Source organism: Magnolia sinica, chromosome 10 (assembly GCF_029962835.1).
Source record: "Magnolia sinica isolate HGM2019 chromosome 10, MsV1, whole genome shotgun sequence".
NCBI classification, from domain to species: domain Eukaryota; kingdom Viridiplantae; phylum Streptophyta; class Magnoliopsida; order Magnoliales; family Magnoliaceae; genus Magnolia; species Magnolia sinica.
The window spans coordinates 27,869,489-27,891,560 of NC_080582.1; the positions used below are offsets into that span (position 1 = coordinate 27,869,489).

General features: G+C 38.7%; 1 protein-coding gene across 5 annotated transcripts in view; it reads right to left on the bottom strand.

Annotated features, from left to right (window-relative positions):
- Positions 1-478: 478 nt before the first annotated feature.
- LOC131258224 (uncharacterized) overlaps positions 479-22,072 on the bottom strand; it is a 118,032-nt gene continuing 96,438 nt past the window's right edge. For 2 of the 5 annotated variants that reach the window (XM_058259377.1, XM_058259378.1), the window contains 15 exons: positions 13,172-13,341; positions 12,814-12,919; positions 12,324-12,722; positions 12,144-12,223; positions 11,922-12,046; positions 4,444-4,662; positions 4,144-4,353; positions 3,838-4,053; positions 3,523-3,747; positions 2,098-2,315; positions 1,694-1,987; positions 1,506-1,610; positions 1,349-1,423; positions 968-1,252; positions 479-871 (listed from right to left, as the gene is read on the bottom strand). In XM_058259377.1, coding sequence (XP_058115360.1) covers positions 776-871; positions 968-1,252; positions 1,349-1,423; positions 1,506-1,610; positions 1,694-1,987; positions 2,098-2,315; positions 3,523-3,747; positions 3,838-4,053; positions 4,144-4,353; positions 4,444-4,662; positions 11,922-12,046; positions 12,144-12,223; positions 12,324-12,722; positions 12,814-12,919; positions 13,172-13,341 — 2,823 coding nt within the window. In that variant the 3' untranslated portion in view covers positions 479-775. Of the gene's footprint in view, positions 872-967; positions 1,253-1,348; positions 1,424-1,505; positions 1,611-1,693; positions 1,988-2,097; positions 2,316-3,522; positions 3,748-3,837; positions 4,054-4,143; positions 4,354-4,443; positions 4,663-11,921; positions 12,047-12,143; positions 12,224-12,323; positions 12,723-12,813; positions 12,920-13,171; positions 13,342-14,335; positions 14,408-22,072 lie in introns of all 5 variants that reach the window. The other 3 variants (XM_058259376.1, XM_058259375.1, XM_058259374.1) reach the window with 3 other exon arrangements.

A 22,072-nucleotide genomic window follows, 5' to 3' on the forward strand; every position in this document is an offset into this window, starting at 1 on the left:
TGATTTTAGATAATTTCTAAATTGTTGTCTACAATGAGTAGCGACAGCATTCTACTAATACTTCAATGCCTACGAAATTTGGGTCCTTCAGTGACTTGGCTAATTGAACGCAAATAAAAACAAAAAAGCTTATGTTACCTTCCGAAAGGACCCGATAAATATCTTTTTCATTGGAAATCTTTAGAAAACAACATATAATGAGAATCCATACTACAAGAATGAAAAAAATATATATATATTGTGGCTGCACTGATAGAGTATAATACTTTCCCAACGGCTGACTAAGTACCCACTATAGGAATTTAGATCAAGCCACTACGTAGTTATTTTAATATTCAAATCAAAACATTCTATGCATAAGCATAGAAAACTCAAAACAAATCACACTGAAAACCTGTCTAAATTATTGGCATGCAAATACTTGATTAAGAAATACACAAACAATCCACAATCAATGGAAAGGATGCTAAAAATTAAATGAAACAAAGAAGCACCACCTGCAATTAAAAAACAAAACAACTTAATAATCTAAGGATCCTTAAACCTAATAATGAATCATACAAAAGACCAGAGCCTAGTCTAGAAGTAAAAAGATTTAAACAAAGCCACTGAATAATAATCAAGTTTCCATCAGCACTCTGGACCAAACAAGAATTTCACCCAGCATCACATCTTCAAAGGTCTTGTCATCACCAAACGACTCCGTAGTTAGAATCTTAATACCATCTATTACGACCATGACACAGTCTGCTTTAGATGCCCGTATTATCTCTCATCAGTCACCCACTAGGAAACGGCAAATCTGTACCGTCCGTGGAGATGGGGTTGAGTCGTCTTGAAGACTCGAGGCATCACCGGATTGATGGTAGGCCTACAAATAAAATTGTCTTAGTGAAGTAACTAATGAAGCTATTTTTATCTTTAAAGAAAAAATAATTATGCCACTTTATCATGGCAAATGAAGTACCTGAGATGCGGTTCTCTCGGGGCAGCAGTGCACGTGTTGACCTTGACAAGCAATCTGCTGCCTAATGTCAGCCAACTGTTGCTCCAAGCTCATACGAAATGCCTTTTCCTCGTCCAATCTCTTTAGCATTTCAGTCATTGTTGCTTCCGTTTTGGATGCAAGGGACATACGTGCACTCCTCTCTGTTTGAGCTTCTTCCATGAAGGGAGTCGAAGCCATAATGGTGGTCTTAGAAACACCCCCACCTAGGCCCCTAACAAGTCCCTTGCTATCACGACCACAAACCTATACAATATTTTTTGGGAATTAGCAATGCATGTATATTACTCAGAAAAAACAAACGAAAAACTGTATATAAAGTGAGGAGGATGAATGAAAAACCTGTGCAACTGGGTCGTGGTCTAAATCCCTCTGTTTACTAGCAGGGTCATTGGCAATTATCGATTTTATTCTTTCCTATGGAAGGAATAATTGTTTTAATAAATCCTTCATTATACTTAAATGAAAAAACTGATAAAAAATGAATAATTGTTCTCACCATTGTGACGCTCAGCTTTTGTGTCGGGTAAGACCCATCGGATCTAGTATGGGTGGCCATATACAAGTCTGTTCTGGTGATGATAGTATCTGGATTTTCCTTTCGCTGTAATTGTATAAGAAAATCAGCTGACGCGATTCTATGTTCTTCAATTGAGTTGTAAGAAAATAAAGCAGGTTACAAATTACCATTTTCTCTGCCGTCCTAGCAGCTCCTCTTCTACCAGTCGTGTGAGGGCCTTTCATCTCTTTTCTGGAAGCCTTACCCTTTTCACGACGACTGATTGACTGTTCCGTGGACTCTACATCAACAAAACTGTCCCACTCTTCTTGTGTCACACCTTTGGGACAATTTCTTTTTCTCTCGGCAACTTGATCAAACTTATCAAAATGCTTTCTCAATTGGCACTTCCACTTCCTCAGGGAGAGGTTCATTTTTTGAAGGACCTTCTCTTTGTGCTTCTCATCGACCTCGTATACACCCTATTTCATTATGGACAATCGATCAAGTTTACTATTTTTTATAAATTATCAGTCAACATGAATTACTTCGTAAAAATTAGAAAGTAAGCTTCAAAGATTTCCATGCTCACCCTAATCATAGACCATAATTTATCCTTAACTGCACCAGGTATACTGCGCCAATCAGCGTACCTAATTGGACAGTGTTCCCTGGTCAGTTGCCCTAAAAATGTGGAGAATGAAGCTGCGTTTTCTCCAACCAGCTGCCCAACTTGATTGAATTCAACTAACTCCCTTGTGTTGCTTTGTTGGGCAGAAGTCGAAGAAGCTCCTGCATGCAACATAAGTCCTGGAAAAAATTTTAAACCACTAGTCATTTAATATGTTGTTATGTATTTTAAATAAATCTAATAGTTAGCAATAGGAGTTTTTACAAAACGGCATCTCATTATTATGTAATTGACATGCCAGTATGATTTTTAAAGGTAGAGGAGTACGGAATGTATGAATAATAAAAGACCCAAATATCAGATCCATAGCTAAAGCACACATCTTGAGAAGCACCACTGCCAAAGCAACAGTAACTTCACACTCAATGATTTTGAGAAAGCGAGGCTACATATCCTCATTTGATCGATGTAGGACTCGCTGGCCCAAGACAAAAGCTGACATAATGAGTGTTTTGATGAGTTTGGGTCAGCATGCATGAGGGAAGTTGCAAAGATCGTTTATGAGTTGGCCTTCAAGATGAGGACAAAATCGTTAACAGATCTTACGTCAATAGGTATCAATATGACCAAGGGCAAAACCAACAAAGTATAAGCTCCATGTTCAGATCAAATCAAATCCAATAACGTGTGGGATGCTCTGAAACCATATGGTAATATTTAAAGATGAATTCATGCAGGCAGAGATATTCATTATAGACGACAAATATAGAGTATCCTTCTTTCTGCAAGTGACCAAAATACCCTTGAGTGCGTAAAATGCCTCTAATGCATTTACAGATGTCAAAATCCTATGATATTGATTTAAAATTGTGAACGAACCAGTTCATACTAACAGGGGGTGGTGTAAACTTGAATACCCGTATAACAATTTTTTAAAAAATGTGAATGGTAGTATGCCATCAACATAGCAAACAGAAGATGGGACATTTTTATTTTTATTTTTATTTTTTTGATCTGCAAATAAATTTTACTAAGGATGGCCATTTCTATCATATTGTGGTCTTTCTAGAGCTCAAGGATGGCAATTACCAACATCTACGTGTCACATCACTATATTGCAATTGAATACTTTTCCATGTGAAGACATCACCACAATCATTATAGATGCAGGTGATTACAAAATATTATCAGAGTCCAATTTGTTGAGAATTCTTTGGAGTTGAGACTCCCAAGTACCCATGGAATACTTGAGGAAGCAGATTCATTCGACATAGTAAACACAAAAGGAAGCTTAAGAAGGGGAAAAAATAAAGAAAAGGAACAACAAATATTTCATAACTCATGAAAACAAATAATAAAGCAACCTTACAAACCCAATAAAGTTACCTTCACACGCGCCTTCGCTTTCACTCTCTTCATCATCAGTATCTTCCTCGTCATCATCATCACCACCACTACCACCAACACCACCATTTTTTTCAACAACCAACCTGGGCTTTGGGGGAGGAATAATGAAGTTGGATGTGGACCTTCGGCGAGAACTTGAGACAATGTTACTCATGTCAATGCCCAGCTTTGCTCTTTTCTTCTGCTTCTTGACATCTTTGATTTCTGAAGATGGAAAACACATGGCATGTATTTATTTCACATTAACTCATGACACGAATAATAAAGCAGCCTTACAAATCCCGATAAAGTTACCTTCACTCGCGCCTTCACTTTCACTCCCTTCATCATCAGTATCTTCCTCGTCACCACCACCAGCAGCACCACCATCATTTTTTTCAACTGCCAACCTGGGCTGTGGGGGAGGAATGATGAAATTGGATGTGGACCTTCGGCGAGAACTTGAGACAATGTTACTCATGTCAATGCCCAGCTTTGCTCTTTTCTTCTGCTTCTTGACATGTTTGATTTCTAAAGATAGAAAACACAAGGCATGGACTTATTTCACATTAACTCATGAAAACGAATAATAAAGCAAGCTTACAAACCCGATAAAGTTACCTTCACTCGCGCCTTCACTTTCACTCTCTTCATCGTCAGTATCTTCCTCATCACCACCACCACCACCATCATTTATTTCAACTGCTAACCTGGGCTTTGGGGGAGGAATAATGAAATTGGATGTGGACCTTCGGCGAGAACTTGAGACTATGTTACTCATGTCAATGCCCAGCTTTGCTCTTTTCTTCTGCTTCTTGACATGTTTGATTTCTGAAGATGGAAAACACAAGGCATGGACTTATTTCACATTAACTCATGAAAAAGAATAATAAAGCAACCTTACAAACCCGATAAAGTCACCTTCACTCGTGCCTTCGCTTTCACTCTCTTCATCGTCAGTAACTTCCTCATCATCACGACCACCACCATCACCACCATCATTTTTTTCAACTGCTAACCTGGGCTTTGGGGGAGGAATAATGAAATTGGATGTGGACCTTCGGCGAGAACTTGATACAATGTTACTCATGTCAATGCCCTGCTTTGCTCTTTCCTTCTGCTTCTTGACCTCTTTGATTTCTGAAGATGGAAAGCACAAGGCATGGACTTATTTCACATTATAGTGAAAAAATAAATAAATCTAAGCTAGCTTCATTTACTAATGCTTAATGCTGAGAGCCAGGCCCACATCAAATCATCATCATGATCATCATCTAAGCCTATCCCATTTAATTGGGGTCAGTTAAATGAATCTTGCTCCCCCATTCCAATCTATCAAGGGCCACACCTTCAGTTAGACCATGGGTCAAGTATTTTCTTACCACCTACATCCACATTCCTTGGGCCTTCTCTTTACCCTTTTATAGCCTTCAAATTATACCCACTCACTCCTAACCAGCACAGTTCTTGGTCTCTGTTGCACTCGTTGATGTAATCAACCCATGTACTAGACTATTAGATAGCACGTGATTGTAATCAACCTATGTAATAGTCTATTACATCATGCATGTGAGAATTGTGTGCTCTCATTGCCGGTACCAAGCCCATAAAGGAGGGTTGCGTTAGGTTGGCAGCCAGCGCCAAACTTATGCCATAACTTTCATCATGAATCCAAACCCACATCAAAATATGACAAAATGGACAAAAAAGAATGGAAGAAATTGGAAGCAGATGGCATTGAAGTTTGATGAACAAGTTTTCAACTGAAAATTTTAAAAGTAAGAACAGTTAATATCTGTTCTGAAAACCCAATTTGCTTGCCTGGACTAGTAGCATGATACTATTATTGGTAATCAACACTGGAATATCAAGCCAAAAAAATACGTTGCTCATAACATATACATTTAACAATTGAAGATTCCCAGATATGGTCTCCATCAAGCAGTATCTACCATGGACATAGCAAAAATCATGCAAATGGACTTCCATAATCCAGAATTATTAGTCACTTATCAGGTGCCACTGGATGCAAGAAACCTATCCAGCAAAAAATGCAGAATTTGATGAATAAAACCACAAGCTACAATAGAAGAAACCAATTCTATGTTCCCAAACACAGGGGGGCAGGGGAGGAAGGTTGACAGGATTGAAGCAAGGAGTCGAGTGGTTCAATGATATGGGATTGGTAGTGTGTGTTCGATTCCCCTCCTTGGCTTTACCCGATACACGTGGTTGTGGGTGATTGCGTGTATCCGCAGGGATTAGTCTCACTTCAAAAGAGGTCGGGACACCCTATCTTTTTTTCTTTTTTTTTAAAAAGGCAACATAATTAAAAATGTTTTTTAATTACAAAAATTTGAAAACAAGGAAAGGTAGGTTAGGAAAAAGAAAGGCAAATTCTTTCCAGCCCCAAAAAAAAAAAAGAGGAAAAAGAAAGACAATAAAAGAAGGGCAGTGGGACAGCATGCCTATGTAAAGCGTATTATCCCAATGCCAGAGTTCTAAGGGGGTGTTGATTTTCATTTACCAATATAATTCATGGTAAATGAATAATGATTATTTACCCATGTCTTTACAGCAGCAGTCACAACACTGACATTGACAAGGAGCTTGTTTGCAAAGCTTCCGACTTCATAGATTACATTGGTACAATTTCCACATGTAACATTTGTGGGGCCCACTGTGATGTATGTTTTCTTATCCATGCCGTCCACCATTCCGCCAGCTCATTTTAGGGAATGGGGCCAAAAATGAGGCAAATCTGAAGCTCAAGTGAACCACACCATAGGAAATGGTGGGAATTGAACACCTAACATTGAAAACTTCTTGGGAGCCACAGAAGTTTGGGATCAAGCTGATATGTGTGTAGACCCGTTATATATGTCAGCGTGTTCTTATGAACAAGTTGGATGGTTAGATACACGTCCCAGTGGACCCTAGGAAGGTTTCAATTTTGAAAGGTGAACATCATTAAACCCCCTGTTTCCTCATTCCTTTGGTATGGTCCACTTGAGTTTCCAATCTGCCTCATTTTTGGGCTCATGCCCCAAAATATGATAAAACAGATGGGCAGCGTGGATCACACATGCACACATCACTGTGGGACCCACAGATTTTAACAGTACCTAATCCCCCTTTGATTTCACGCATTTGACGCCATTTTCAAGGCATAATTACGCAGTTATTTTTATCTCAAACAAACACCCTTTGAAAGTCATTATTAGCTATTTACCCTTATTTACATATGTAATTGAAAAACAAACACCCCCTAAGTGTACGCAAATTACAAAACCTTGAATGGTTGAGATGGTCAGGCCCCCATTTTCCCAATTTCCCCTTCAGCTAGGACTCACCCAGATTCCCCACATCCACTGCTTTCCAATAGCAACAAATCATACCTACAGAGCTTCACTTTCAGTGAATAGCTTTGGGACTCACATGAAAGACCAGATCCATAAAAACCAGGTCGCCCTTTTTCCTTCTAGATATTTTTCTTCAGTCAGGGATAACCAGAATCCCAGATTATATTCATATGCAACTGCAAGACACCATGCTTAACAGTGGCTCTTTTTAAAAATTCTGCGGAAGCAAACATTCCAACGACCATAAATTTCTGTTGGTTAGCTAGCGTGGGCTACCGAAGCCTGTTTCCTATCATTGCCCAATTTCTCCTAGAGGTGGAAAAAGAAAATTGGGGCCCAAAACCTTTCAGGTTCTAAGTAATGTGGCTGAGGGTGGAAGGTTTTTTAGACTTGATTAAAGACTGGTGGGGGTCCCTTGAGGTAGAGGAATTTGTGAGCTTCATATTAAATCAGAAATTGAAGTGTCTGAAAGGTAGAATCTTGGCTTGAAGGAGGGAAGTGTTTGGGATGAGAAATGGAAAATGAAAATATCCTAGCAAGATTCAGGATCTCGATATCATGGCAGAAGAGAGAGCTGTAGGAAGAAGAAAAATCTACTCCCCAGAAGCTACAGCAGGATTATTCAAGATGCCTAAGGGAGGAAGAGATCAAGAGGAGGCAACACTCATGCGCCACGTGGCTCAAGGAAAGTGATAAAAACACAAGCTTCAACCACAAATTAGCAAGTGGCCAGGCTAGATGCAAGAAGATTTTCAGCATTATGATCGAGGAGGTGAGAGGATCGAAGAAAAACATAGTGTAGTGCAGTAGTCCAATTTTACAAAAAGTTGTCTGAAGAAGGTTGAATAATGCCAAAACTAGAGAATTTGCCCCTTTAGCAGCCATTCTGGTGAAGAAGCAGAGCTGCTTGAGAAGTTGTTCTTAGAAGCCGCCAAAAAGGCTGCGGATGCTTTGCAGAGGGATAAAGCTCCCGGTCCGGACAGCTTCCCCCTGGCTTTTTTCCAAGGGTTAGAAGTATTGAAAGGGCATGTGGCGATCTTCATGAAAGAATTCTTTGAGCAGGGGTGGATGTCAAAGGAGTTTGGCGCATCATTTATAGCTATAATCCGGAAGGTAACTGGTAGGGAGAGTTTGAGAGACTATAGGCCAATTAACCTCATTGATAGCCCATATAAGATTCTGACTAAAGTGTTGGCATCCAGGTACTGGGGTTTTCTAAGTTATAATGAGCTTTTGCTGAAGGTCATCAAATATTGGGTGGAGCTCTTATAACTCATGTGTATTGAATCTAGTCCTAAGGACGATATGAAAGGTGTTTTGGTAAGCTGGCCAGTGAGAAAGCATATGAACACATGGATTGGGGCTTGCTGGAATACATACTAGGCCGTATTGGATGTGGGAAAAAATGGAGATGGTGGGTAAAGGAATGCAATACTTCATCCTTGTTTTCAATTCTAGTTAATGGCTCCCCAATAGGATTCTTTAAGAGTTCAAGAGACATTAACCAAGGTGATCTGCTTTCTCCATTTCTCTATGTGGTGGTAACTGAAGCGTTGGGAAGAATGTTGGAGAGTAGGCAATAGGTTGGGTTGCTTCATGGCTTTTTTGTTGATAGGGCGAACTTACTGATATCGGACCTTCAGTTTGCTAGTGACCCGCAACGTTTGTCTTGATGAGGAATCCATGGTCAAAAGTTAAGGATGATGATTAGATGTTTCGAAGTTGTGACGGGGTTATAGGTAAATATTTGTAACAATGTGATGTTAGGGGTTTGCTTGTCTAGAGAGGAGATCAAGCATCTAGCCAGCATCTTTGGGTGCAAGACATGCTCTTTCCCTTCCACCACAAAGCAACCCTCGGGTTGCCTCTTTGTATTGGTGGGTGCAAGATGGGCTCTTTCCCTTCCACCACAAAGCAACCCTTGGGTTGCTTCTTTGTATTGGGAAGTTGGCTAAATATCTATAGGATGATGCTATAGAAAAGTTAGCTAGGTGGAAGAATTGATACCTTTCTTTTAGAGGCAAAATGACTCTCATAAAACCAGCTTTGTCAAATTTGTCATTATATTTCATGTCTCTTTTCGAACAAACTGAGGTGGGAATTTTTATGGCAGGGTTCGGAAGAGAAGATAATGTTCCATTCGTTGAGTTGAGGGCAGATATGCAAGCCCGATGAAGAGGGAGGAATAAGCATTAGAGATTTAGGTTTGACGAACAGTGCTTTGCTGGGTACGTGCTATGGAGGTTCACAATGGAGGGGGGGTGCACTGTGGAGAGAAACTATCAGTAAGAAGTATGGGTGTCCTGAAGGTATATAGAGCCTCGGTGATTTGGAAAGGGATTGCCTCAGTGAAATTGATTTTTTTTTAAGAGATTGGTTTTGCCCTTGGGAATGGGGAAAAAATTTGCACTTAGGAGGATGCTTGGGTCAATGAAGCATCATTGCAATCTACATTTCCAGGAATGGCCCGACTATCTATGGGTTGTAATATTCTGATTATGCGATGCTTCTCCATTTGTCGAGATACATTCGTGTGATCTCCCCCAAGGCACAATTTCATGAGTGAAGAAGAGTAAGGAGTTCGCATGGCTGCTTGATCACATCTATTTGTACTACCAGGTGAATGGGGTACAAGATAGGATGGCATAAGGAGAAATCAGGACTCTTTTCTGTCTGATCCTTCTAAAATGCACTACTGGATCACAGGAGGGGTGGCGTGTCTGAGAAAACGTGGTAAAGCTCACGGATTTCGGGTGGCTGGTTGGTAAGGAAAGGCTCTTTGAACATGAATAATCTTCATAAACAAGCTATGATGATTTCCAATATTTGCCTTATGTGTATTGCAAATGTTGAACCAGTCAACCATCTTTTTGTTCAATGTCCGCTTGCGCATCGAGTATGGAGTGGATTTCTAAGGAGCTTTAACATTTCCTGGGCTATGTCAAAGGTCAGTCAGTAGTCTTCTTCTGGCTTAGCATGGCATGCGAATTAGGAAGCAGAATAGGGTACTATGGAGGCTGAGCATATTGGCAGTCCTATGGGCGATATGGGAAGAAAGGAATGAGAGGTGTTTCAGAAATACGAGCAATTGTGTGGAGTGGGTAATGTTGTTGAATGGGCTTCGAGCATTGAAAGGCTAAAAGATTGTTCTTTTCCTTTTTAGCTTGCAAATAGTTTGTGCTATCTTGGTGCTTTTCTTAATAAAATCACTGCCACCTTTCCAAAAAAAAAAATTCCAACCACCTCTAATAAAACAGAGAAAAAAAGAAGAGGAAAACATTGGGAGATGTCTGGTTCTTTTTCTATATTCTTTGTTTGAGGCCGAAGGAATGAGTGGTGAAATCTCTATTACTACTTAATACAGGTCACGAAATAGTAATAATAATAATTCAAGGAACAAGATATTTTCCATCTGCCAGCTTTGCTACTGAAAATATACCGCTGTGGGGATTTTCTAGCTGCTCCTACTTGAAACCAGAGAAAACAACACAAGATTAAGATAATGTTGTTGAACTGTGGAAACAATGTTGTATAATTCCTCTGGAACTTCAAATTTTTTAGATTATTTGGTTGACAAGAATTAGCCATTGCACGCCTAAAAGACAAAATTCCAGACAACAAGATATATGGAGATGAATGAGAATATCATCATCGTCATTTCAGCCTTCTCCCAACTAATTGGGGTCAACTACATGAATTATGCTTCGTCATTCCACTCCATCAAGGACAGATAAATAAGAAAATATCTTCGATATTATAGAATTAGAAAACCCAATATGCAAAAAGATCAACAATCTAAATACATCACATTGTACCAAACGAGGGAAAACAGAAATTGAATCGGTTAACATGCCTCTCTAGACAAGTATACAAGAGAAAAGGAAACTGTGAAGGCGAAAGGGGGGAAAATTCCTAATTTGTGTAGATGAAACCTTTCTTCTTCTTTTTTTTCTCTTTTGGGGCACTTCCATCATTTATAGGAGACCATCCAAGCAGTGGTCATCAATTAAGATCAACTGGAAAGAAGAAGAAAAATAATTCTACAAGCACCTACAAGAATTAGAACATCTCCCAACAATACAATAGTTGCCAAAGACATGACAAAAAAAAAAATTTACCTTTTTCTCTTTCATTATACAAAACTAAAAGTTTGTATTTCCTCTGATAAAATCATCAGGGGAACCAGGGGCATGTATCCAAAGGTAACCTCCTCTCAATCAACTACTCTCCAATAAGGATACAGTACTCTAAGCCAACTATTGAAAGAAACAAATCCTGGTGCTAATTTACTGAAGCTTGCTACCAGCCCCGTCCACAAGACCTCTACAATCCCTAACAGTAAGTCTGCAGGAAGCATCCAACTGATGAGTCCCCAAACAACTCGTGTTCTATCCTTCACGGCCCTTTGTAGAATAAAAACAACGAAACTTAAGAGTTTCGTGACACACCCATTTCGCAACTCTTGCCTTTGGGAGTTTAGACTGCATTTATTTGAAAGGAAAGAAATGGAAGTAACCATGGGCGCAACAATTAGCGTAGGGAGGAGGTCAAAAGGTTGCCACTATCCAAAATAGATTAAGAGAATATGCAGGGTGAGGCCAACCCCATCCAATGACAAGGACAAATAGCTGAATGATACAGGGGTATCCCTTGCCCAGGTCTAGGGTTAGGAAATGTGTCCTTTCAACTGATGAGATGAATTTTATAGCACTTTTAACTAAAGCATCAAGACAACAAATGCCGCGAAAATAGGGTAATAAAACCATCCCATTGAAGATATTTCCACACCAAAGATAATCCGGAAAAACTTTTGTTAGAAGTCTAAACACAGACACTTCCAAGTGGTTACATCAACTACAACGCTTTCACACATCACCTATTTTTGTGAATCAAAATAATCAAATTGGGTATGCGCAAACCAATATTTAGTGAGTTTATGACTACACAAATAACTATCAATATAATACAGAACAAAGGATGTTCTCAATCATTAAAATATTAAACCATGGTAATTGATGTTCATTGTTCGATGTTCACCTTTTTCAGAAGGATTTGAAGACAACCCCTCCTTCCTAAGAATCTCCTCCAACTCCTTTATCAAATGTGCCTCACGTTTATTCTCAGGAGCCTGCTTGGCCCTCTTGTAAACTGGTGGGGGGATACTTCAGTACATAGGGAACAAATCAGCTAAAATCCCATCACCATTAAAATTAAGTACTGTCAGTATCATAAATAGGAGGTTGCAGGAGGATCGAGTACCTCAACCTGCAAGCTTTGATTATTGACTTTAGGTGTTCTACACGTTTTCCATAAACCTGAGTGGAAGTTTCTCTTTTCTTCTGCAATTAAACAAGATGATTTACATGATGAACTTCCATTTGGTCCAGGTTCACAATGAGGCTACTGAGAGAAAATAAACACAAAAAGGAATGGTATGACCTTGACAGGCTCTTCAGCAGATGATTGAGATTTACCATCTTCAGAGGAATTTCCACCTTCGTCAGTATCGCTGCCTTTCTCTGCTGCTGACTTCACTGGATTGTTCTTCTCATTGCGAGATGGCTTTCTTTCTTTTGTAGATCTTTTGCGCTTTTTCTGTCTTTCAATATTCCTTGCTGCTACCTTTTTCACAGCTTGCTTTTTTTGTTTGACCAGTTGTTCCTCAACACCCTCCTCACCACTGGAACTTACATCTGAGGAATCTGAACTGCCATCTCTTCTACTGACTTTTCCAGAGCCCTTGCTACTTCCACGTCTAACGTTGCTATCGGAGGCTTTCTTTGGACCTTTTTTCTTAAATCCATTCATGGATTCAACAACCTCAGGAGATTGCAGAACCTGATGAATGGCAAAATGAGTGCCAAGAAAGCTAGATTTTGTTCACTTGATTAAGAATTGAGCACATAAGTGTTGGAAAATATGCACTTACCTCATCAAGCTGCTTGCTTATGAAACTTTTATAGGCATCAAGAACATTTTTCTCAAGCTTGAGATCTTCCTCTAAAAGTCGACGAGCTCCTGACAAAGTAATTGTCCTGAAATTTTGGAATGTTACAGAATAGTTACATACTGAAAATTATGAAATTGCCAAAAAAGGGCTTTAAAAAGAAAAACGAAAAGCAGCAATAAAAGATGTATGACAAAAGGCCATTTCTGATTCTTTTCTCTATCATGATTCTAGAGGAGTATAATATCCTATTGAAAAAGGAGGTGAGTGGTTATAGTAAATGATACATAAGGTTGATACATGAAACAATATTTCAAAGGCATCTAAAGATGAAACATACTCAGAATTATCTCTGAAATAAGAAGCTCTCTTTTTAATAGCCTTCTTAATTGTCTCTTCACTTGGAATTTTTTTAGATTTGTCCCTTTCAGTTTCCTCTAAATGAACAACTAGCTCTGAATTCTTCCCCATGTTCTTCGAGAGATTCTCATCATCAAGTTCACTGAAGCACTGATGTTCAATTAAAACAGGTGAAAAATAATCAGCTCTTTATAACCTAATAAGATAATTTCTTATCTGCAAAAAGAGGAGGTATTTGCTAGGATGCCAATATGTTTAAATGAGAAAACAAATAGTAAGTTTCCAGTTCATCAAATAATAAAACAGAAAAGAGGAAAATTATACATACATGACTCCAATGAAGCAATCAAGTAAAAAATGTCAGTGACAAATAAAAGAAAAATACAAAGCAACAACAATAGCAAATAAAAAATAAATCAATTCATGCCAACTATAAAATGGCTTTAATTGTAAAACAACTTAATGGTGTTAGTGAAATAAGAAAAGAGTACCAGACTTACAGGATTGTTTATGAACAAAGTAATGAGTGTTTCATAGTGTTAAACGGCTACATTGTGCTAATCTTGTGGACCTATGAGAAACTACAATGAGAAGAAGGAGAAGAAAGAAGGAAGAGAGAAACAAGGGGAGAGAGGGAGGGAGAGAGAGAGAGCGAGACAGAGAGAGACCAAGAACATGAGATGCTTAGGATCTATTAACAGAGTACCAGCCCTCTACTCTTATTTATAATAGCAAAAACGTGAATAGGACCTATGGGCCTTATTACATGGACTTGGACTTGGGCCCAGCGGACCTTATTCAACTATCAACCGTTCAACACTCCCCCTCAAGCTGGAGCATCCTTATGAGGCCCGGCTTGGAACAACGGCTAATATAATCAAACCTAAGAAAGAAAGAAATTCTTTTCTAACCCCACTACCCCTCAAGCTGGAGCATCCTAATGAGGCCCAGCTTGGAACAAGGGCTGGTATAATCAAACCAAAGAAAGAAAGAAATTCTTTTCTAAACCCCCAAAAAAAATAAATAAATAAATAATTGTAAAAGCATTAAATCAAAAAACAGCACAATTATGGAAATAAGTAGCCTGGTTGTGACAAGAGACGAACATGCGGATGAGAAGTGGAGGCAATGAGACCACCAATACCTTCAGACGAACAAGCACTTCCGCAACTTCAGTGATTTGAGCGATTGGAACAACCATCCAACACAAACGAGTCTGGATCACCATCAAGATTAACCAAGACTGGGTTAACTACTTAACACAATCATAATTTCGAACAACTATCTGGAACCAAGGTGTTCCGTAACCGTAACGGCCACTGCCATTACCATTACGATACGGGCCATTACGGCCTTTTTTTACTTTTTGAAAAAAATAAATAAATAAACTGTTTCGAGGCCATTACAATCCATTATGGGCATTTTTTTGTAACGGTTGTTTCGACCCTGAAACGCGTAACGATTATGGTTGTTACTGTCACGTAACGACCGTTACCTAACCCTTTTGTGTATAACATGTCCAAAACAAATAAGAATGGACCAACTATCCAATATAAACAACAGGTCTAGATCAACTAGCTCAACCAGGGCTGGGCCAACTACCCAACACAATCATAAGTTAGAACAACTATTCCGAACGAATAAGAATGGACCAAATATCTAATATAAATAACAAGTCTGAGCCAACTGCTCAGAGTAAACAAGCCTAGTGCAATCACAAGTTTGAGGCAAGGTTTGGACAATCCCCAAGTCCAAACAAGCCTAAACTAATTATCCTATACATAAACAAATCTGCTCCAACTACCCGGTATAAATACTGATCAAATCACACATCTTGACAAGAAGAGCCTGAAACGAAGAAGTTGTTAAGTCGTCGAAGAGGTAGTGGAGAAGAGGTAGGCACACATCACACAACAAGAGAATTAGTCAAGTACCTCCAACATGGAAGTCCAGCAATAGCACCAACCATTCAACGAAAAACAACAAACCCTTCAAAAAAATCTTTTAAAATAATAATAATAAAATAAGAATTTCCAGCAACATGTTCAATTGGAAAATAGAAAAAGCAGCAACGGCTTCAACCCTTTATCAAAGAGGCTTCAATTCCATCAACACATAATGCAAAACCCTAAAAAATCTAGCTACAAGCCACCCCTCATGACTCTCAAATTAAAAATAATAATAATAATAATAATTTTTTTAAAAAAAATAAATGAAAAAAAGAATTAAGGGTGAAAGGAAAAGGGTTAATAAGTTGTGTGGGGAAGGAAAGGAACCACCACTTGTTGAAGAATGAAGGGTGGAGAGAAAAGGGTTAATAAGAAACTATTGTTGTGTAGGGAAGGAAAGAAGGGAAGGAGAAAGAAAAGAAGATTAGGGAAGGAAGGAACTGCCGAAGATTAGGAAAGGAATGAAGGAAAACGTCACTTGTTGAGAAAGATTAGAAGAATAAAACTCATGGAATTAAGAGGAAGAAGAAAGAAAAGAAAGAAGAAAAAAAAAAAAAAACGAAGGAAAAGAAGGGAACCACCGAGGATTAGGAAGGGAAATGTAAATAATACCCAATGTTCTGCCCTATTAGAAAAAATCAGCAAACCCTATCGAAAGTAATGCAAAAAACGTGAATGGGCCTATGGACTTTATTACATGGACTTGGGCCTAATGGGCCTTATTCAACTATCAACATTTCAATACTTCCCCTCAAGCTGGAGCATCCTAATCAGGCCCAGCTTTGAATAAGGACTAACATAATCAAACCGAAGAAAGAAAGAAACTCTTTTCTAGTACAAAGAATGAACAACCACTGGATTTTGCATTATTCACTAAAACATTAGGTGCGAACTAAACTTCGATTAAAAATTTGTGCATGCACTATTAATGCAGGGGCATTTTCACACCGGGATCGAGTGGGGTGGCCTGTGGGATGCAGGGGCACACTCGAGGTGGGCGGTCTATGTGAGGCAGGTGGCTCACGTGAGGCAGTACCCATGTGAAGTGGGGCTCACGAGGGGGGTTAGGCCGAAATCATAACCAATGGGATATGGGGCATGGGTTATAAGATAAAGGGATTAATTCGCCATGCTCTATCAGTTCGAGCTTTTAGAGCAAGTGGTTAATTGTCCTGCATCAAAGTGGTATCAGAGCTGGAGGTCTCATGTTTGAGACTCTTCACCGGGGGTGATTAGTGCAGGGGCATTTTCACACTGGGCTCAAGTGGGGTGGCCTGTGGGATGCAGGGGCACACTCGGGGCGGGTGGCTCATGTAAGGCAGTACCCATGTGAAGTGGGGCCCACGACGGAGGTTCGGTCGAGGTCCTAACCCATGGGATGTGGGGCCTAGGCTATAAGATAAAGGAATTAATTCACCATGCTTTATCAATTCAAGCTTTTAGAGCAAGTGGTTAATTGTCATGCATCAACTATTGAGTAGAAGAACAGTTTTAGGCATTTCTTCAAAGTTTTAGCTCAACTCTTGGCAATCAAAGTGACACCTTGCTACAAATGGCAATCCCATGTGCTCATAAGACGAAAGGCCTTTCCATGTGACACAGCCAAATCGAAAGAGGAAATCTTAATTTAGCTGCTCGACTTTTTACAAAGGTCAAATCAATGAAAAACCTTCTTTCGAGATTGATAATGGAGCCCATTACATAGATAACATGACACACAATAGAAACCCCGCATCCAATTCAACAGGAAGAGCAACACATACTCGAGAGAGAGCAGAAGCAACTTGTTATCAACCGAGAAAACTTTTATTGAAATATCTTCATAAAATATTTTCATATGAATGCCTTGCATGTCTATTTATAAGCCTAAGCACATAGAAATCACTATAGCTATAGAAAAGAATTGAGTTATATTGTGTAACCGAGTATACAGTCCTCGATAGAGTGGAATAGGGGAACAGGATTCGTGTAGCCAACCCCTACTAAGTGTGGTAAGGCTTGGATTATGATGATAACTATGGCGACATAGAAATCCCTATGGAGCATAAACTAATTCCTATTTGCTCAAACGTAATCAATACTAATTGCATTCCACTGCTAATAAAAGAACACAGCACCTTCAATAACTTGCAATCTCTCACATTTTCACATTATCACATTTTCACTTATTGATCACCACTCTAAAGCTTACGATCTCTCACTCTCTTTTGCTCCTCTTTCTCTCTTAATCTAATCTCTCTACAAGACTACATTAAGTTGTAAGTTGTAACTTGTAAATTATGTTTGAAGTTTTTAATAATTAATTCTCTTTTAATGCTGCTTGTTGATTGTTTTGTTAAAATTTATGTAAATACAATATAAGTAATCAAATATATAACATAATAAAACACTCAAGCTATAATGAAATGAGTAAAAAAAGTTATTGATCGCTTATGTAAGTTTTCCCTAATTTTTTCAATTTTTTCAATTTTGTTCTTTTTTCCTTTATTTTTTTCAGAACAAAATGCGATCGCATATGCGAATAGCATATGTTGACCGCATATGCGATTTGACAACATTGCTTGCAACAAGCTTCAAACCAAGCAATGATCTTTGAAAAGAGGAATCTTCTCTGGTTCTAACGAAGAGTGAATACCACAGTTGGTCTCAAGTCCTTCTAAGGACCTCCGAATTGACCCTAACTACCGTAGTTCCTCCCTAAACTTCTTTCTAGGCCCACATCTCCATCCCGGTACTAATCTTCTTCTCTAGCCGAATTGTAGATATCGAATCTTCTTGTGTGGTCTTCTTTTGGCTTTTAACCACTCCCGCATATCGAATCAAGGCCTATGTTGTTTACTCTTTGCATCCTCCCTTCCCCCATCAATGCTTCCTTTGCATCAATTTCTCTTCGTCTCTTTTGAATGGCGTCAGCTACTCTCTTAGGCCCGAAATGTGCCTTTTGGACCACCATCTAGATCCCTTGAAAGGATTTGTCGTAAAGCTCATCTACCGCTCTTTAGAGATCCTCCTTTGACTGCACTCTTACAAAAGCGAAACCGCTTGCTTTTATCGTCTTCTTATCCCTCGAAATCACAATCTCCTTCGATGTGCCATATCGACCAAACACTCCAGCCCAGTGTTGTCATGTGCGACCGCATAATGCATATTGGCCATGGCACATTGAATTTTTCAATACTTTTTTAGCAAAAAAAAAAAAAATTGCCTATAAAAAAGGCTTCCAAATCTCCTCAATTTGCAATATTCTCACTCCAAAACTCTCTTACTCTTTTTTTCTCGTACGTTTCTTGATTATAAGTGATCTCTCTCTCTCTCTCTCTCTCTCTCTCTCTCTCTCTCTCTCTCTCTCTCTCTCTCTCTCGTATTTCCTACTTCCAAGCAATGTTTTAAATATTGTTATCGAGTAATGTATTGCACCCTTGGGATACGGATACATATCCATTATCGCATAGGATAACTCGATTGTATTGCGTAATGCATCGTTGTTGTTGGGAAACAAGGGAACATTGGGAAATTAGCCAAATTTTTCATGGAAACTTCAAGGATTGTTGAAAAAGACATCAATACACGCATAGAAAGCAAAACATTACAATTAAAAAAAAAAAAAAAAAAAAGTGCACATGATAAGGGTTTCCTTTGCATGGGTCCAAATACATGCATTGTCCAACTGAACTGATGCAAGTATATTTAAAGTCTATTCATATAATTTATAAACATAAGAAGACATGTATGGAAACACAAGCAATACATTCAAAAGTAAAAGAAGAATCACTAAATTAGGTTACATACATGTTTGATTTTGTGTTTGGATACAAATTGCAACTGATTTGCGAGAAATTGAGAAATTTTGATTTTTCTCAATTTTCCGCAACTTGCCTTATCTCCCCTACATCTCGAAATTGAAGCTTCAAAACTATGATTTTTTATGGAAAAACATGAAGAATCATAGATTTGTAACTGTTTGACACTGATTTAACGTGATTTCCAACAAAAAAAAAGGGATCAAAAATCGGAATGTTCATCAAGTTGAATAAATGGGATATATCGGCACTACCTGTGCATTTCGTATCACACAGGTGGGGTAAAAGATCTATCGTAAGATATATCGCCCGATATCGTCAATATTTAAAACACTGCTTCCAAGTGATCTTAATCTCTCTCTCTCCTACATTCCCTCTCTCTTGGAAGTTGGAAGATCAAGATTCAAGCACTTTCAAGTTTCAAGGAAGATAGCTTGTTGATTTTCCACGATAATAAATAAATAACTTGTTGATTTTGTTGTTACTTCTTGTTAACTATATTATTAAATGTCGATGACTTGATGTTTAATTCATTGTTTAATTGATTTTATCTCTCTCAAATGTATTTTAAATATATAAAATTAGTTATCTATTAACTTAGAAAAGTTCTCCTTAGTTTCTTATATTTTTTTACATTTTTTTTGAATTTTTCCAATTTTTCCCTATATATATATATATATATATATATATATATATATATATATATATATATATATATATATATATATATATATATATATATATATATATATATATAAACTTCTCAAAATAAATAAAAAATAAAAAATATGCGGCCGCATATGCAATTGTGTGCTCGCATATGCGCCTAGGCATATGCGATCGCACATGAATCATGATCGCATATGCGATTCGACAACATTGCTCTAGCCAGATGAGATTCTCCCAAATCCGAAAGGAAGTTTTCTATAATTAGGGTTGGAAATGAACCGGTAACAAAGTTGGATACTCTTTTCCTGTTGTTTTTCTTTCTTTGCACAACCGTCCAACATCCCTCTTCAAGATCATCTTTGGGGTAACCTGATTCCTCGCCTTTATGTTTGCCTTTTTCTTCTCCCTTTCTGATTTGTTTTGCCATCCTTGATCTACAGGAGTTAGGTTCCCTAAAATCAGGGATGTAGATTTTTTCTTGAACCTGGATCCAGCTTTCCTTCATCATTCTCCCAGACAAATTCCAGAAATCAAAACTCCTGGGAGCTGGAATTTTGAAACTTTAAATAAGATCTCTCTCTGGTTTTGAAGGCCAAGCAAGCTTGAAACATAGAAAACCAACAGAATCAGCTATTAAAAAACCAAACCGAGATAATTTCAGCCCAGATCTCCCACCCGCAAGAGCTCCAGTCTCCTTTCACCGGAGAAATCAGAAATCAAAGCTGAAAGGCACCAGGAGCTGAGATCGAAAACCAAAACCAGATGAATTCCAACACAGATCCCTTAATTGCAACTCCTCCAAGTGATCTTCACTGGAAAAAACTAGGATTCTGAAGCCCTAGCAGATCCAAACAATGACTTTCAGTACAGATCTCCCATCTACAGCTCCTTGAAGCGAATTCGGCAGAAGTTAAACAAAAAGAAACCAACAAAAAAAAAAAAAAAATCAAAACCCTAGAGACAGCGAAAGTTTCAGAGAAGGTGATCGAAAATCCCAATCATTCAGCAGCTTCGTTCTGGAAACCTAGCTTTGCAATCTGGTCCTATTTCTTGTAGCGGTTTCTTTAAGCATGATAGCATTGAGTTCACATCTCCTCTTCTTCTCTCCACGCTTCCTCCTTTCTCTTTCTCATCATTTTCAGTTAACAAAGGCAAGATGCTCTTCAAGTCCAACTTCAATGTTACATGATTGCAATTTTGAGCCAAGCACCTCAGCATGGCAGGGGCACCCCGATTGCTAAAATTTTCTTTAAAAATAAATCTGCATGTATATTTGGATTTTGAATGCAGTAAGTTTTAAGGATTAGGGGGGAATCTGGATTCCTCCTTATCATCACAATCTGTCAGTCTGAGTTTGATGAATCACTCTTGCTCCTCTCCCATTTGCAGGGCCTCTCTCCTTCCCCGAGTTCAGCTGATTCCCAAGTGTGGCCGTTTGATAAGTCTGGGCTCTTTCGGTGAAATTATTATTCAGCCTTTTGATGCAACTTGCCTTCCTAGCTGCCAGTCCCCATACAGGACCGATTTGGTCATATGGTGCTCCTGCGACAGTGGTTGCTTTCGCCTGGCTCGTGGGTAGGTATTGCATCCTCACTGTTGAAAATTTGCATAAATGGGCCTTGGTTCTTCCAAACACTTTGCATTATGTGCCTTGGGAATGAGGAAATGGTGGTTTATCTACAATCCATTCACTTCCAGCTTCTGGAATGAGGTCCTCTCTGGTTTCAATATGTCCTAGGTGATGCTGGATCGATAGAAAGCCTCTTCCGTTCTTGGCATGCTGCTAGGAATAGTAGGAGGTTTGTGCCACTTTGGAAGTTTGCTTTGCTTGCTATTCTCTAGGCGATTTGGGGTGAAAGAAATATCTGTTGTCTTCATAATAGTAGAGGCTCAATCTATGGGATTGTTTATCAGGTTCAGCTGTAGATCAGAGATTGGGATGCTAAAAGGGTGCCTCGTAATTTTTCCTTTTTCTCTTTTATGTTGTCCTGTTGTTTCTTTCGTTTCTTGATGCGCTGGTGGCTTTTAATAAATTGCAGTATCATTCAAAAATAAAAAATAAAAATTAAGGACATAACTACACCTGTCTAAGTAGCTAAAAGATCCACCCATAACTCTTTTCATGTAAACATGTCCAATTCATGGAGGAATTACTTGATGAGCTAGCTGGCAGAGTAGAACAGCTCATGCACATGCCCGCTGTCACTGTAAACATGGTATGCATGTGCCACAATCCAATCCGTCCAAATCAAGGGGCCCCAAGGAGATGGGCCATATCCCTAAATTCAGATTGATCAGACAACCGAAAACTATTGCAAGTGGATATTCTTCGGTTGATTTTAGACAGTTGACTCTCTCATTTTAACAATGTGAGTGCCAGACCTCAATCAAACAGTTGTATTATTCTCTAGTGTCAATTTTTGGTTATGACCCATCTACAGTGGGAGCCACAATTTGAACATC